The 13,605-nt window shown below is 46.7% G+C and overlaps 3 protein-coding genes and 1 long non-coding RNA gene across 5 annotated transcripts in view; 2 read left to right on the top strand and 2 right to left on the bottom strand.

Moving 5' to 3' along the window:
* Positions 1-13,605, top strand: part of lnx2b (ligand of numb-protein X 2b) — a 169,028-nt gene that overhangs the window by 91,153 nt on the left and 64,270 nt on the right. The gene's annotated exons all lie outside the window — the stretch shown is intronic.
* The window catches only part of mrpl11 (mitochondrial ribosomal protein L11), a 40,923-nt gene that overhangs the window by 11,250 nt on the left and 16,068 nt on the right, over positions 1-13,605 (bottom strand). The window lies entirely within an intron of this gene.
* Positions 1,797-6,349, bottom strand: LOC133154049 (uncharacterized). The gene is made up of 2 exons (XR_009714423.1): positions 6,277-6,349; positions 1,797-2,270 (listed from the first exon to the last, which is right to left on the bottom strand). It is a non-coding gene; the product is annotated as an uncharacterized LOC133154049 (long non-coding RNA).
* On the top strand, positions 9,749-12,157 carry tmem265 (transmembrane protein 265). The gene has a single exon (XM_061278427.1). It carries the CDS (start codon positions 9,749-9,751, stop codon positions 10,796-10,798), a length of 1,050 nt encoding a protein of 349 aa, XP_061134411.1. The 3' UTR covers positions 10,799-12,157.

Here is a 13,605-nt window from a genome sequence, read left to right as displayed (position 1 = left end):
CACACACACACACGGCGGGGTGTTAAGTGGAGCTCCAGTCTCAATTTTTAAGCAATCTTTTATGGGTCTAGTCAGGATTTAAAGTGACACACAAGTCAAAGCTACTGTGGAAGCGTGCAACGGGCCGGCTGCAGCGGTACAAACCAAGACGACAGCTTGTAGTGAGTGAGAGGAGCCACTCTAATTAAACTTGTATCATCTGCCTGCTGCTCCAAATGAGTCTCCGAGCTACGAGCATCTTTCGCTCCACTTCCTCGCCCGCCTCATTTGAAGATGCTCCTTGACAATGCAACTAATCTACACAAAAGAAAGGGAGGGGGGGGAGGAGAATACTAACGACTGAAGATGTACGGCGCCTGAAACATGAGGAGAAAAAAAAATTCAATTGTGGCTACAATATAGATTAAAACGTGCACAAAATGCCAATTTGGGGCCATGAAATACTCATTTGCGGACACAGAGTAGCCTAAGGTGCACTTGGAAATCGACTGCATCTCACAAGTCACGCTTTCTTCCACTACGAGTCATTCAAACTCGTGCTTGAAACTCTTCAACTGAACGGCTGATTTTTAGTTGCCCCGACCCGTGTTTTTTTTTTATTTTCTGATAAGACTCTATAATTTCATTCCACTTGCTCAAGATGACCTAAAAACGGCTGGCAGTGAATAAATCAAAAGCAACTAGCGTTTGGCTTAAGATGTGCAAATGTGATTCTAATGTCAGTGCCTGGCCATGCATGGACCCCATCACATCATTACAATAAACACTCCAACAGCTTTCCCACACGCCCCCTCCGTGTCAACATCCCACAGCTGAGCTCTGAGCGGGAGGGGGAAGCTCGGGTGGGAGGTCCTCCGTGGAGCACGTAACCCGCTTACAAATGAACATCGTGCCGGGGCCAAACTCACACGCTTTGCATGCCACTTTCTTTCAGACACCCCCCCACCCCTCTTTTTCTTTTTTCTTTTTTGTGGGAGGCGTTGCGCATCACTGCCGAGCCAGCCGCGGCTGCGCTCCCTCTCTCCATTCCTTCCTTCTTTCTGCTCCACTTTGACGCACATCGCTCGGCGGCTGTGCGCGGCATCGCTGCCCAACTTGGCCAAGCGACACTGCGGCGTGGTGATCGGATCAGTCTCCTACTGGATCCCCCACAAAGCCATCTGCCATGCCGGATCTGCATCGGGGGAGCTGCTCCTCTTCCTCTTCTTGTTGTTATAATAAACTCCGCTCGCTTGTGGCACAACCTCACCGCCAGGCTCGACAGGCAGCCCGGACCGTGAGCCTCCATCAGCGGGCTTATCAGCGGCAATAAAAAAAAGAGGAAAAGGCAGTTTATTGGTCACAGACAGCGCCTCTGCTCTCCGGACGGGCGGCCGCCGCCGTGCGCTGCTGTAAATCAAGCCCGGAGCATTGGAGGGAGCACCCGGGTGCAAAGACGAATGGTTCGGGTAACTCAATCTTTTTCCACTTTACTACCAGCCGCGCACGCCCGTGTTCTGCTAATAGCTTGGTTGCTTATGAAACAGTTGCCATTAGTAGATTGTTCAATTGGTGATCATGATTTGAAGGGAAACAGAAAAAAGAAATTGTGAGCGCTACAAACACCTCCCCGAGGGACGCTACCTGCGAAGTCAACAGATGTTTTGTACTCGTGTGCAGCAGGCTGATGAAAAAAGATTATCCTCTCACTTGTGCCACAAAATACTTTGCCATCATGACACACAACTATTTGGCAGCCTGTATGTGATACCCATCATTTGATTATTTGGTTTTATGCTATAAGCATCACTGACAAGTCAAGTCAAGTCAAGTTTATTTGTATAGCCCTAAATCACAAGCAGTCTCAAAGGGCTTCACATAGACAGAAATTGACAATTATTCTCAAAGCATCCCCTGATCTTAAGCTCCCAAAAGGGCAAGGAAAAACTTAAAAACCCCTAGCAGGGGGAAAATGAGAAACCTTGAGAAGGGACCACAGATGGAAGGATCCCCCTTTCAGGATCACCAGGTTGAAATGGATGCAGAGAGGGCACAAATGATACAACATGAAAATCAATTAAATAAAAAGTGGATGTCCATGTCACAGCAGAGGGCTGCCGAAAGGAGCCCTCAATTGTCCTGGCAGTGCTCTTCGAGGAGGTTGAGCTGCAGTTCCCCTATCCTGAATTGGCCACGAGAATCCAGATAGCCGCTGTCAGCATGGGTACCACCTAACCACCTCCCCGGCCGGGGAGGGGGGAGGGAGGGGGTGGAGAGGGAGAGAAAACAAACTCCAGCCGAATCGGCCACTACAGGTTAGTTAAAGGCCATGTCATAGAAATGTGTCTTTAAACGTGTCTTAAATGTTTCTACTGAGGTAGCAGTCCTAATATCCATTGGTAGGGCATTCCAAAGCTCTGGAGCCCGAATAGAAAATGCTCTAGAGCCTGCAGACATTTTCTTAGCCCTCGGTGTCGCTAAAAGGGTAGCGTTTTGCGAACGAAGGTTACGAGACGGAACATAAGGAACAACTAGGTCGACGAGATATGAAGGCGCTAAGCCATGCAGCGATTTATAGGTTAATAGAAGAACCTTGAAGTCACATCTTAAATGGACCGGAAGCCAATGTAAGTTGGCTAGTATTGGGGTAATGTGATCAAATTTTCTTGTCCGAGAGAGCAGCCTTGCAGCGGCATTTTGTACTAACTGTAGACTTTTGATGCGGGACTTAGGAAGACCCGAAAATAGTACATTACAGTAGTCCAGGCGCGACGTGACGAACGCATGTATAATAGTTTCCGCATCACCGGTCGAAAGGATCGGACGAATCTTTGCAATATTACGAAGGTGAAAAAACGCAATTCTGGTTATATTCTTAATGTGCTTTTGAAAGGAGAGAGTTTGGTCAAATATTACCCCGAGATTAGTTACAGTATCGCTTTGAGTGATAGTACGGTTATCTATAGTTATAGCGGTTTCCTTGAATAAGTGTTGATAACGAGCTGGACCAATTATCAACATCTCAGTTTTATCTGGGTTAAGACGAAGGAAGTTGAGAGACATCCATTGCTTGATCTCCGCAAGGCACTTCTCAAGATTACAACAATCCCGCGGATCTGTCATCGATAACGGCATATATAATTGGGTGTCATCCGCATAGCATTGAAAACTAATATTATATTTACGTATTATGTCCCCAAGCGGAATCATATAAATATTAAAAAGAATTGGTCCGAGAACCGATCCCTGTGGGACACCACATGTAACATTATAGAGCTCCGAGGACGCATTGCCATGGACCACTCGGTGCGTCCTGTTTGATAGATAGGAATGGAACCAGCCTAGTGCTGACCCTGAAATACCAACACAACTTTTAAGACGCCCTAATAAAATATCGAAGTCTACAGTGTCGAAGGCAGCACTAAGATCGAGTAGTAACAGTACAGACGAAATGTTTGAATCCATAGCTACGAGGAGATCATTAGTCACTTTCGCAAGTGCTGTCTCAGTGGAATGATTAGCTCTAAAACCAGACTGAAAAGTGTCGTATCGATTATTGGCGACCATGTAATCAATAAGCTGCTGCGCTACTACTTTTTCAAGAAGTTTTGCTATGAATGGGAGGTTTGAAACTGGCCTATAATTACTGAGACAGTCCGGGTCAAGATTTGGTCGCTTAAGTAACGGTTTAATGATAGCGGTTTTAAAGGCTGTTGGCACTATCCCAGAGGAGACAGACAGATTGATTATATTTAAGACGGACGGTCCTAAAATTTGAAATAATTCTTTAAGTAGTTTGGCTGGAAGAGGGTCGAGTAAACATGTTGTTTGTTTAGCCGCACTAACAATTTGTGTAAGCCTTTCAAGAGACACGCTTTTAAAAGTTGAGAGGGTTGTTGCATGATCATCAGCGTTGGTAAACGGCGTGCTCGACCGAGCGATTGGAATGCTATTCTTGATCTCATCCCTAATGGATTCAATCTTTTGAGCAAAAAATTTCATGAACTCGTCAGCTGAGTGGAAGGAACTATCGGAGGTCGGCTGGCGCAGAGTCAGCTTTGCCACTGTATCAAATAGGTGTTTCGGATTGTTTTTATTGAGATTAATAACTTGCGAAAAATATCGAGTTTTTGCTAAGATAAGCGCATCTTTATATTTCAGGAGGCTATCCTGCCATGCCTGATGGAAAACCTCAAGTTTGGTTAGACGCCATCTGCGCTCATGCTTTCTACATAATTGCTTAAGCGTACGCGTTTCATCTGTGAACCATGGAGTAGGCACTCTACGGCGAGTTTTCAGACGTAACGGCGCCACAGAGTCAATGGCATTTAACAATGTCGCATTGAATTCATTCGTAAGATTATCAATAGAGTCGGCGTATGTGAGAAAATTAGTGGTTGCCGGCGACAGTATTTCAGATAGCGCAGTTGCAGTCATAGAGTTGAAATGACGGCTCCTATAATGCTGATTGCTCTCTTGTCTTTGACAAGGAACTATAATTTCAAACTTTATTAAGTAATGATCAGACAAAACAGTAGTGTATGGCAGTACTGCTATATTTGAGGTTGCAAGTCCTCGGGATAATACCAGATCTATGGTATTTCCATTCTTATGCGTTGCTGCCTGTACAGCTTGCGTAAAACCAAAGGTATCAGTTAAAGTCTGAAACGCCGAAGTAAGTGGCTCTGACGGTAAATTCATGTGGATGTTGAAATCGCCCATGATAATTATATTATCCGCATTGGTTACGAGATCAGCCACAAATTCTGAAAATTCATCCAGGAAGCCAGAGTAAGCCCCGGGTGGACGGTAAATAACAACAAGATAAAATGACGGTAAAGCGGTGGATCGGACAATGAGAACCTCAAATGTTTTAAATACGTTGATCGAACGAGGCCTAAAACTAAGCTCGGAATTCGAGATGAGGGCGACACCCCCACCCTTTTTTCGAGGACGCGCCACATGCGAGCTCACAAAATTTGGAGGCGAGGCCTCATTAAGCGGCATCAGTTCATTAGGTTTTAACCAGGTCTCGCAGAGACCAAAAGCGTTTAGATTATGTTCTGTGATGAGATCATTAACGAGAATGGCTTTCGTATGAAGCGATCTAATATTCATAAAACCAAGTTTAAGTGTAATTGGTCGATCCGGGTGCGTATTTATCGAAGGATATTTATACGAAATGCGAGTAAGATTGTGTTCTCTAAGCCTGACATCACCTCTCAAATGTTTGTTAGCGCGGTGGGCTGATACGACCGTGGGAATCTGATAGTAAATATTTGTTACACGTGTAGAATTATCTGAAACCGGCACCGTTTCCTCAGCAAAACCGGTCGGGGTGGAATGATTGGATTTGTCTACTACCCCAGTAGAAAGTGCGTTTATGTGTACTGTCGCACTATTCAAACTATCACGCTCTAGTCTACACAAGGAGCTATGTGCATGCTGGGAGTCTAGCCTAGCGCTAGTTAACTTTATCTTAACAGACTCCAAACCCATCCTGACAGGTGGTCTAATCACCTGTGACCCGGCCTGCTCTAAAGTGACCTGTCATGTGTGGCTCAAACAGTAATCTATATTCCTAGAAAGAGTGAAGGCGCCTTCACGGTTAGGGTGAAGGCCGTCCTTCCTCAGCAGGTCGGGGCGGCCCCAGAAGGAAGGCCAGTTATCTATGAAATACAGTCCCTGCTTCTTACAGAACCCAGCCATCCATCGATTAAGGGAGACTAATCTACTAAGCCTCTCATCAGTGCCTCTCCCAGGCAGGGGGCCAGAGACAAATACTCGATGCCGACTCATCTTTCTAGCGAGATCACAAGTCCTCGCTATGTTTCTCTTTGTGATCTCCGACTGCCTCATCCTAACATCATTGGAGCCGACGTGTATCACTATGTCCGAGTAGCTAGTGTTGATGGAACTACGCTGTTGACTAGACCTATTGCGAGTCAGCTCCCTAAGATTAGCTTCTATGTCGGGTGCTCTGCCCCCAGGAATACACATTACCGTGGCTGGATTTGTAAGCGTAATATTTCGGGTAATGGAGTCACCTATGACCAAAGTGCGAGGGCCAGTAGACCGAGATGACTTTGGACGGCTATGCGTCTTACCTGGCTCATCGCGATTAGCAAGCCGCTTGGGGCTAATGCTAACTGGGCTAGCAGGCTGACTACAGCCCGCGTCTGTATCCGCCACATCTACAGTTATCGCGCAATTCTGCTCTAACTGGCGGACACGTCCCTCTAGCAGGGACAACCTCTCTAAGAGAAGGGTGCAGTTGGTGCACGAAGCCACACAAACCTCTCGATCCGCAGCCATACTTTGTGTCCGATGATCGACGGCAGACAAACGGCCACGAAGCCTCCGCTCTCCCTGACCTCAAACGCCCCTATAGTGAACCTCTGCAAAGGTCGTAGCAAAGTATTAATTTGATCAAAATAAAGCTCCTCAATTCACTTAACCATAATTTCTTGACACGAGGGTGCCACAAGATGGCACAAAATTAATACTTGACTTGAAACTATTCAAATGACTGGAGCATCCCAGAGCACCAAGTTGTCACATGATTTCCCCTAAACACTACTTTTGGAAATTAGATGATGCCTCAAAAATAATACTCTTGTCAAAATGTAATTCCTCCACTCACTTCAACACAGTTCCTTGGTACCGTAATGCCGCAAGACTGTGCCAAAGCAAACCTTTGTCCGAACGAAGCTCCTCAATCCATTTTAACATTTTTCCACAACATAAAATGCCACAGGAGCAGCGCTTTTACCAAAATGAAACTCATTCTTGACCACAAAGCCGCTACGGGATACAACATGTTTTGACAAAAAAAAAAAACTGGTCAAGCCATTAAACTGTTGCCCAACGCCGGCGATTGTCGTGACCTTGAACCAATACTAACAAAAAAATCAACTCGCTACGTTCGCAGACGGACACACCTTCACTAAAATAAAGGCAAATGAAACATGAATAGCCCAGATTTAGAAAATTTAACCACACAAGTGTGGTGTAAGTATAAGTCACAAAATGATTAAATCAGATTGCAACAATAATGCAAAAACAATCTGTGGCTTAATCATTTCAACTTTTCAGGCTATTATGAATCAGCGCCATAAAAAACATTAACAAAATTGCTGAATGGAACCAGAAATGTCTTTTTTGTGGCGCTAAGAGAAAAGATCAACATGAGTCCAATAAAGAGCCGTCATCACACACCTGCCTACACGCCATTACTCATGCTTAAAGCGAAATTGGTTGCCTCACCTTGTCAACGGCGCTGTCACCAAGCAGACAAGAAGGAGGGAGTGCTCGTGATGAATTGGCCGGTGATTGATGAGCGCGGCGGACAGGTGGGCTATGGGCCCTCCGCCCCGCTCACAACAAAATAAAATGCACAGCGTTGTGGCGCCACCGCAACGCAAACAGTCAAGTGGGAGATTTCCCCTCCACGTTATTGGTGGAATAGCTAAAGAGGTGGCGCGACAACAGAAAACATCAATCAAACCTCCGCCTGCCATCTTGCAGAAGATCTGGTTTGCTCGCCCACAGGGCGACATTTCAAATTCATCCAATTTGAGGCTGCTGATAATCAACTTTAAGAGGGTGATGAAACAAAAGGGCTCCGAGACAATCAGATATGAGGAAAGCGCCAACGTGATCAGCGCCTGTCCACACCGGGAGCAGATTAAGCGCTTCTTCTGGCTTTGATTCACACAACTCCCCCCTAAAAATCTGTGATATATTTCAACGCCGCCTGTGACGAATATATTCGCATTCATGCGCTCCAAGCTGAAGAGGCGCCTTCATTTAAGAGCGTGGAAGTCACTTTCTATCTGTGTTGGTGTCTTCTTAGCCCACCCCCCTCTCCCTTGGAGATTATTTATGAACTATTAACATTATGCAGTAACACTTTATTAGGCAGAAAGCCAAGAGGCCTATTAATCTTTTACTTGGAGTCATATGCTAATTTTCATCTTTGTACACAGAGAATCTCCAAGCTCCTTTTTTAACTCGGCAGAGTTTCTCGGTTATCTTCAATGTGTCACATGGCGCAGAGGAGACACTAAAGGCCCTTTTTACTATTTCGGGGAGGAGGGTGGGAGCATCCACCACAGGAAAAATATTAATGCAGTGAAACTCCACCCTGTTGTAGTTGACCTTTAATGCCCTCAGTATAGTAAGCCCAAAAGTGTTGGTTGGGACATCATTAAGTAATAAATTCCCCATTCTCTGTTAGAGTGCAAGGTGTCTAAACTTGTCCGACTTTCAATGTGTTGACACGTCTCTCCCTTATATTAGACGTGACAAGTTGAAATTCACAACCACCTTCTGCTTCAAACCTGTGCGGATCTCAAATTCATAGCAGTGTAACGCCGCCATCTACAGGGATCTGTCGTCATTACAGTAGTTTATAAAGCTGGATTTTTTTTCAGAAAAGCCGGTCGGGTAAAAACCTTCGCCCAACAACCCGTTGAAAAATATACCTAGAAACATCATCATCATCATCCAATAACAAAGAGGAATTCACTATTTTATTGGTGATTTTGTGAATAACTAGTAGTGCTTTGGTGCCATTGGAGTGATTTGAGGAGCTTCATTTAGGCAAGTGTTCATTTACTGCCCTCTTGTGGCATCTATTGGCAATTACAATTCAGTGTAAACCTTTTTTGCGGGGGGAACCATTTACTCACAGATTGCAGTCAGAATTTTTGTGGCGTTTGATGTACTTTTAAAAAAGTATGCTTAATCATTTGAAGATTTTTGTCCCTATTGCAGTGCATGTTAGCTCGCCGCATCACGTGACACCGTCCCCATTCGCAGCTAACACTTCACTATAATAATCACATCGATCAGCGTGAAGGGTTACACCCTCGGGGACAGCTATGATAAAGATGCGTGGGACATATTTCACTAAATCCAATGATCGTTGCGCATTCCGCAATCAATAGTGAGGTTTATTCCGCGCCTGACTTACGAGTCACGGCGTGTTCGCTAAGAACAGAAAAGTAATTTGACGCTGTTCGTTCGGAACGAGGATGATTTTAACAGTGTTGGCAAAAAGTAATCACAATCTGGACAGACACTTGGAAAAAGGAAGTCGTCAGAAAAACAAATATTCAAGTAAAGAGCAAATACAAATACAGTAACGATAGATTTTTACTTGGTTCCTACCCGCCTTTGGCAAAATCTGAGAAGAAACGAGCGAGCTAACAGAATCAACGAGGCGGACGGAGCCGAGTGAATCAATTATGAATACACCGAGAGCGAATTGCGAGTGAAAGCGACTGGTCGGAATGTCCCAGAGAGGAAGCAACGAAAGGAAGGGCATTTGTGAAAATTAACCAACTTTACAGCAGAAAACTCTGGCCAAAGATAAAAAGCCCTCACTGAGCCCAAAACAACATTGCTAGCCATAGCAACAAGCAGATGAGACCATCTTTTGTGGGCGAAGCAAAAACAATGGCCTTGAGATAGCAAACAGGCCATGTTGAGTCAAGATATTGGAGGGTAAATATTCTGTTCATCTTCAGATGAATGTCTCAAGAGTGCAAACCAAATTAGGGAAGAAGCCATTTTGCTATGCTGGTCCATCGGTCTGGAATAAACTCCATGTGTGTGTGCGGAGGAAATCTGGGAGTCAATGCCTTTGGACTGTGGAATGTAGCCCATCAAAAAAGCGGCATGACTGAGAAACAAGCCAACGGCCGCAAATGACAGCCTAAATCTTGATCTGAACTAAAATGAGCTTCACCGTGTCTTTCCAGGCATGGTGCCCACACCCCAGGTGTGCGTCTCCACCCTGGTCACAGTGAGCACCATGGCGGTGGTGGACCTCTATCTGCTGGAGCAAAGCATGCTGGGAGCTCGCGGGCTGCCGGGGCCCAGCGTGTGGCAGTGCGTGGCCGTGTTGCTGGGCGACGCGGGCTTCCTGATGGCGCTGCGCTTCGTGTCGGCCGGGGTGGTGTCGGAGGCGCGGTCCCCCCGCCGCGGCTTCGCCAACGCTCTGTGGTTCTTGTTCCTGTCGCTGCTGCAGCTCAAGCTCTTCTTCGTCTGCCACAACTACAGGCAGGAGCGCCGGCCGCCCGACCCGCTCGCCAGGAAGGTCCTGACGCTCCTGCTGTCCATCTGCCTGCCGTCCCTCTTCCTGATCCTGACAGGCGCTGACTACATGACGCCGCAGCGCAGGAAGCAGGAGGTGCGAGGTCGCCTCCTGTGGGTGGTGGTGGATCTGCTGGACGTGTTGGATCTGCAAGCCGGGCTGTGGGAAGCCCACGTAGGGTCGGCGGGCCCCGACCAACGGCTGCCCATTTGGGCCGAGGGCTTGGTTTTCTTTTACTGCTACGCCCTCCTGCTATTGCTACCGTGCGTGGCGCTCACGGAACTGGGGGCCACCAGCCTGCCGGGACAGAGAGGGCCCCGCAAGGAGGCTTTGTACCCTTGGCTCAGCCTGGTCACCATCAATGTTTTCACTCTGGGCCTGAGGGGCGCTGGCATGCTGTGGTACAGGGACCCCCGGGTCTCCACCGTGTTCCTGGGCAAAAACATGTTGGCGTTGGCGGTGAAGCTGAGCTCGGCCTGGGAGCGCCACAAGCAGGAGCGCGGTCCGGGCGGGGGCGGGGCGGCGACCGGAAGTCAAACCGAAGAATCCACGCTGCCCAGTCAGGGCTCGGAGCAGGTGGAGGGCCAGTCTCAAGGCAAAACTTCCTCGGCTCAGTTTCACACGCTGTCTCGCTCGCAAAGCCACGCGCTCTCCCAACTGAGCCCGGGACACACGGAGTCACCCTTGGCACCCTCTTTCATTTCCCATGAACTTTAGATGCACTCGCGCGCACAAATGTACAGTGTGCATAATCTATGCACAGACGTGGCCAAAATGCCGACAAGCCAAACAGACGGACACGATGGATGTGACGCTTGGATTTATGCACACTTGGAGCACCGTGTTCGTTTGTGGACGGAAACAGTGAATCGACTTTAAACCAGGTCGTTCGAGAATGAACGTCTATGTCTCCCCGTGCTCATTCCTCTGCAAATTACCGCTGTTAGGCGGAAACCTTGTCGGTCCAAATGTTTTGAAGGGAAGAACCGTCAAGAACCTTCTTGTCCGGTCAGGGGTCCTAACGCACGGTTTATTTTGTGACATGTGAGGATTCTGACCGAGAGCGATGATATTTTTAGCCTAAGAGCATAATTGTCCAAGGCTTTGCCCTCCCCCCAATGTTTTCAGAAAACTAGAATAAAGCAAACCAGTTCATAAAACAAGAAGAGCCCAATTGTTTGATGAATTACGATCAACTGGATGAACCTACGCTGAGAAAAACAAAAACATTTTAACAAGCACATTGATCATTTTTATTGATGCGGGTTAAGTTCAAAATGGCAATTATGCTATTAAGCTAACGCTAATGATTTTCTGTGTGTTTTGGTTTTCTAACTTTTAATGCTTTTTAAACTGTTGGGTAGTTGCAGTCAAAGTACGTAATTGTGCAGGCAAAGGAACGTCCGCCGCAATTAACTTATTTGTCCAGCTAAAAATCACATTCTATCATGTCTCGTTGCTGAGGGGGAAAAAAAAAAAAGTGTGTTTTGCTAAATCACTTTGTATTGTTCGAATTAAGAAAGAAAATGAACGTCTTTGCGGAAACGGCAGAATGATCTCTTTTTTTATTTCAGTCGCCGAGTGGGATGGAGCGTCAGCTTGTTTGATTGATCTGTCGGCTAACTACCACGGTGCAGAAATAATTTAAGACCTCTCTTCTCATGCCGTCCACGCAAAGGGACTGTTTCGAATCGCTCACAAAATGAGCTTGCTAGCCATGTCTATATTTTTGTTTTGTTGCAAGTCGGTTCCAATGATTGGCCAATGCTTATTAGAAATGCGGTCATTAGGAATTCATCAATCGTTTTTGTAACAGTTCTCACCTATGTCGGATTAGACTTCCCAATTATCTTTTCTCTGCCACGAAATATGACAAGGCGAAATTCACCACCTAATCTCTTATTATAATGATTATATTATCAGTCACTCACGGATGCTCACTATTGGCAGTATAGGACTAATTTGCGGGGTTGTCATTTTTGGAAGCATTACGGCCTACAGCAGTAGAGCGGACGGGGAAGATCGTCGGCGGTTACCAAGGCCAGACCGTGGTCAGCTCTACGCCTCGAGGACCGAATGAAATCTGACAAAAATAAAATGTTTCATCATGCTCGCCTTGGCACATTGTGGCGCATGCTGCAGGCACATATCTGCGAGTATTGGCAACCTGTCAGCTCCACACAAAAAGGAGGCACTTGAAATAATTCAAGGCCAATAGAACCTTCAAGACCAATAAGGGCCTACTTGCTTGCACTTCCTGAGCTCTATTAAAAGTCAATCAGAGTCCATTTGGTGGCACACAAACGGTCACAAACAATGGCAAGCATATGAAACAGACATGATGAGCACACAAAGAGAGCCCGAAATGGACACACATAAGCATCCCAGCCAATATGTAAATACAACGTGCAGGGGAAAAGCCGCTTTTATTTCCCCGGCGGAATGTCGCGCTAACAAAAGGCCGACATTCATCACAATTATGCCGCCGAATCCTTTCGGAATGCTCAAGTGTGCTCTCGCCTTTAGGTGAAAGGCTGCAGACAAAAGTCTTGACGCCATCATGTCAAGTGCACCGCCGGCACCTCTTTGAGCCTCCCATTAGGATCAAGTGGGGCCATTTGTCACACACTCTTTGTCTCACCGCTTGCTTTACAAGCCACGCTCATGGCACATACTTAGACTAATGAACACACGGGTATCCATGGTGGGAATTTCTTTCGTTTCAGAGGCAGGGGCGGAGCCTGAACTTTTTCACTGGGGTGACACAAGGACTCACTAAAGGGCAGCAATAAGATGATATTCACACGCCAATTGTGTTCATCAACAGCACCCAACTGGAGTCAACCCTGTTTGTGTCATCAAGCTCGCTCTCCATTTCAATAAATTCGAATTCCACGCGTTCCCTCTTGGGTACCTTTGCGCTTTTCTCCTCCACACAAACCAAGCAGCCACTTGTTCCGAATCGCTCGAGCCTGCTAACCTCTGGATACACTTTTCAGTGTTTTGTCTCAGCTCCCTGTAGACTCTCACACTTTGAGTCCCTTTGTGCTTCCTTTTGTTTCCCGGACGCTTTTCTTCATAGTCTGTGCTAATTTCAGTCTAGCCTGTAATTGCTCTCCAGAGCCAAAATGGACTTTTTTTTTGTCCTCGCTGCTCAACATTATTTCCCTCAGTCATTTGAATTTGCGATGTACTTCCTTCCACTTCCAAACTTAACGCATAGAACATGTTTGCCCTTCGATGTAACGCAATTTTTTTTATTCCGTGCGGCCGCGCATTCGCAACCACTTCACCTTGTCATTTCCCTGACGATGCAGCGAGAGCCGCCTTGGGGCGCTCGCCCACATTTAAGCCACAGACTGGCAGCTAAATCTTTCATCACAGCTCACCATGTCAACGCTGCGGCTGGAGGAGACGACTTCAAAGTCGGTGGGAACCGACGCAGACGGCTCGGACACCAAAACTCCTACAAGCAGTCAGCAAACCCACTTGACAACAGACCGCGACAGTGCTACTTGGATTTC

Source organism: Syngnathus typhle, linkage group LG1 (assembly GCF_033458585.1).
Source record: "Syngnathus typhle isolate RoL2023-S1 ecotype Sweden linkage group LG1, RoL_Styp_1.0, whole genome shotgun sequence".
Taxonomy (NCBI): domain Eukaryota; kingdom Metazoa; phylum Chordata; class Actinopteri; order Syngnathiformes; family Syngnathidae; genus Syngnathus; species Syngnathus typhle.
This window is presented reverse-complemented; position numbering and strand designations above follow the sequence as displayed.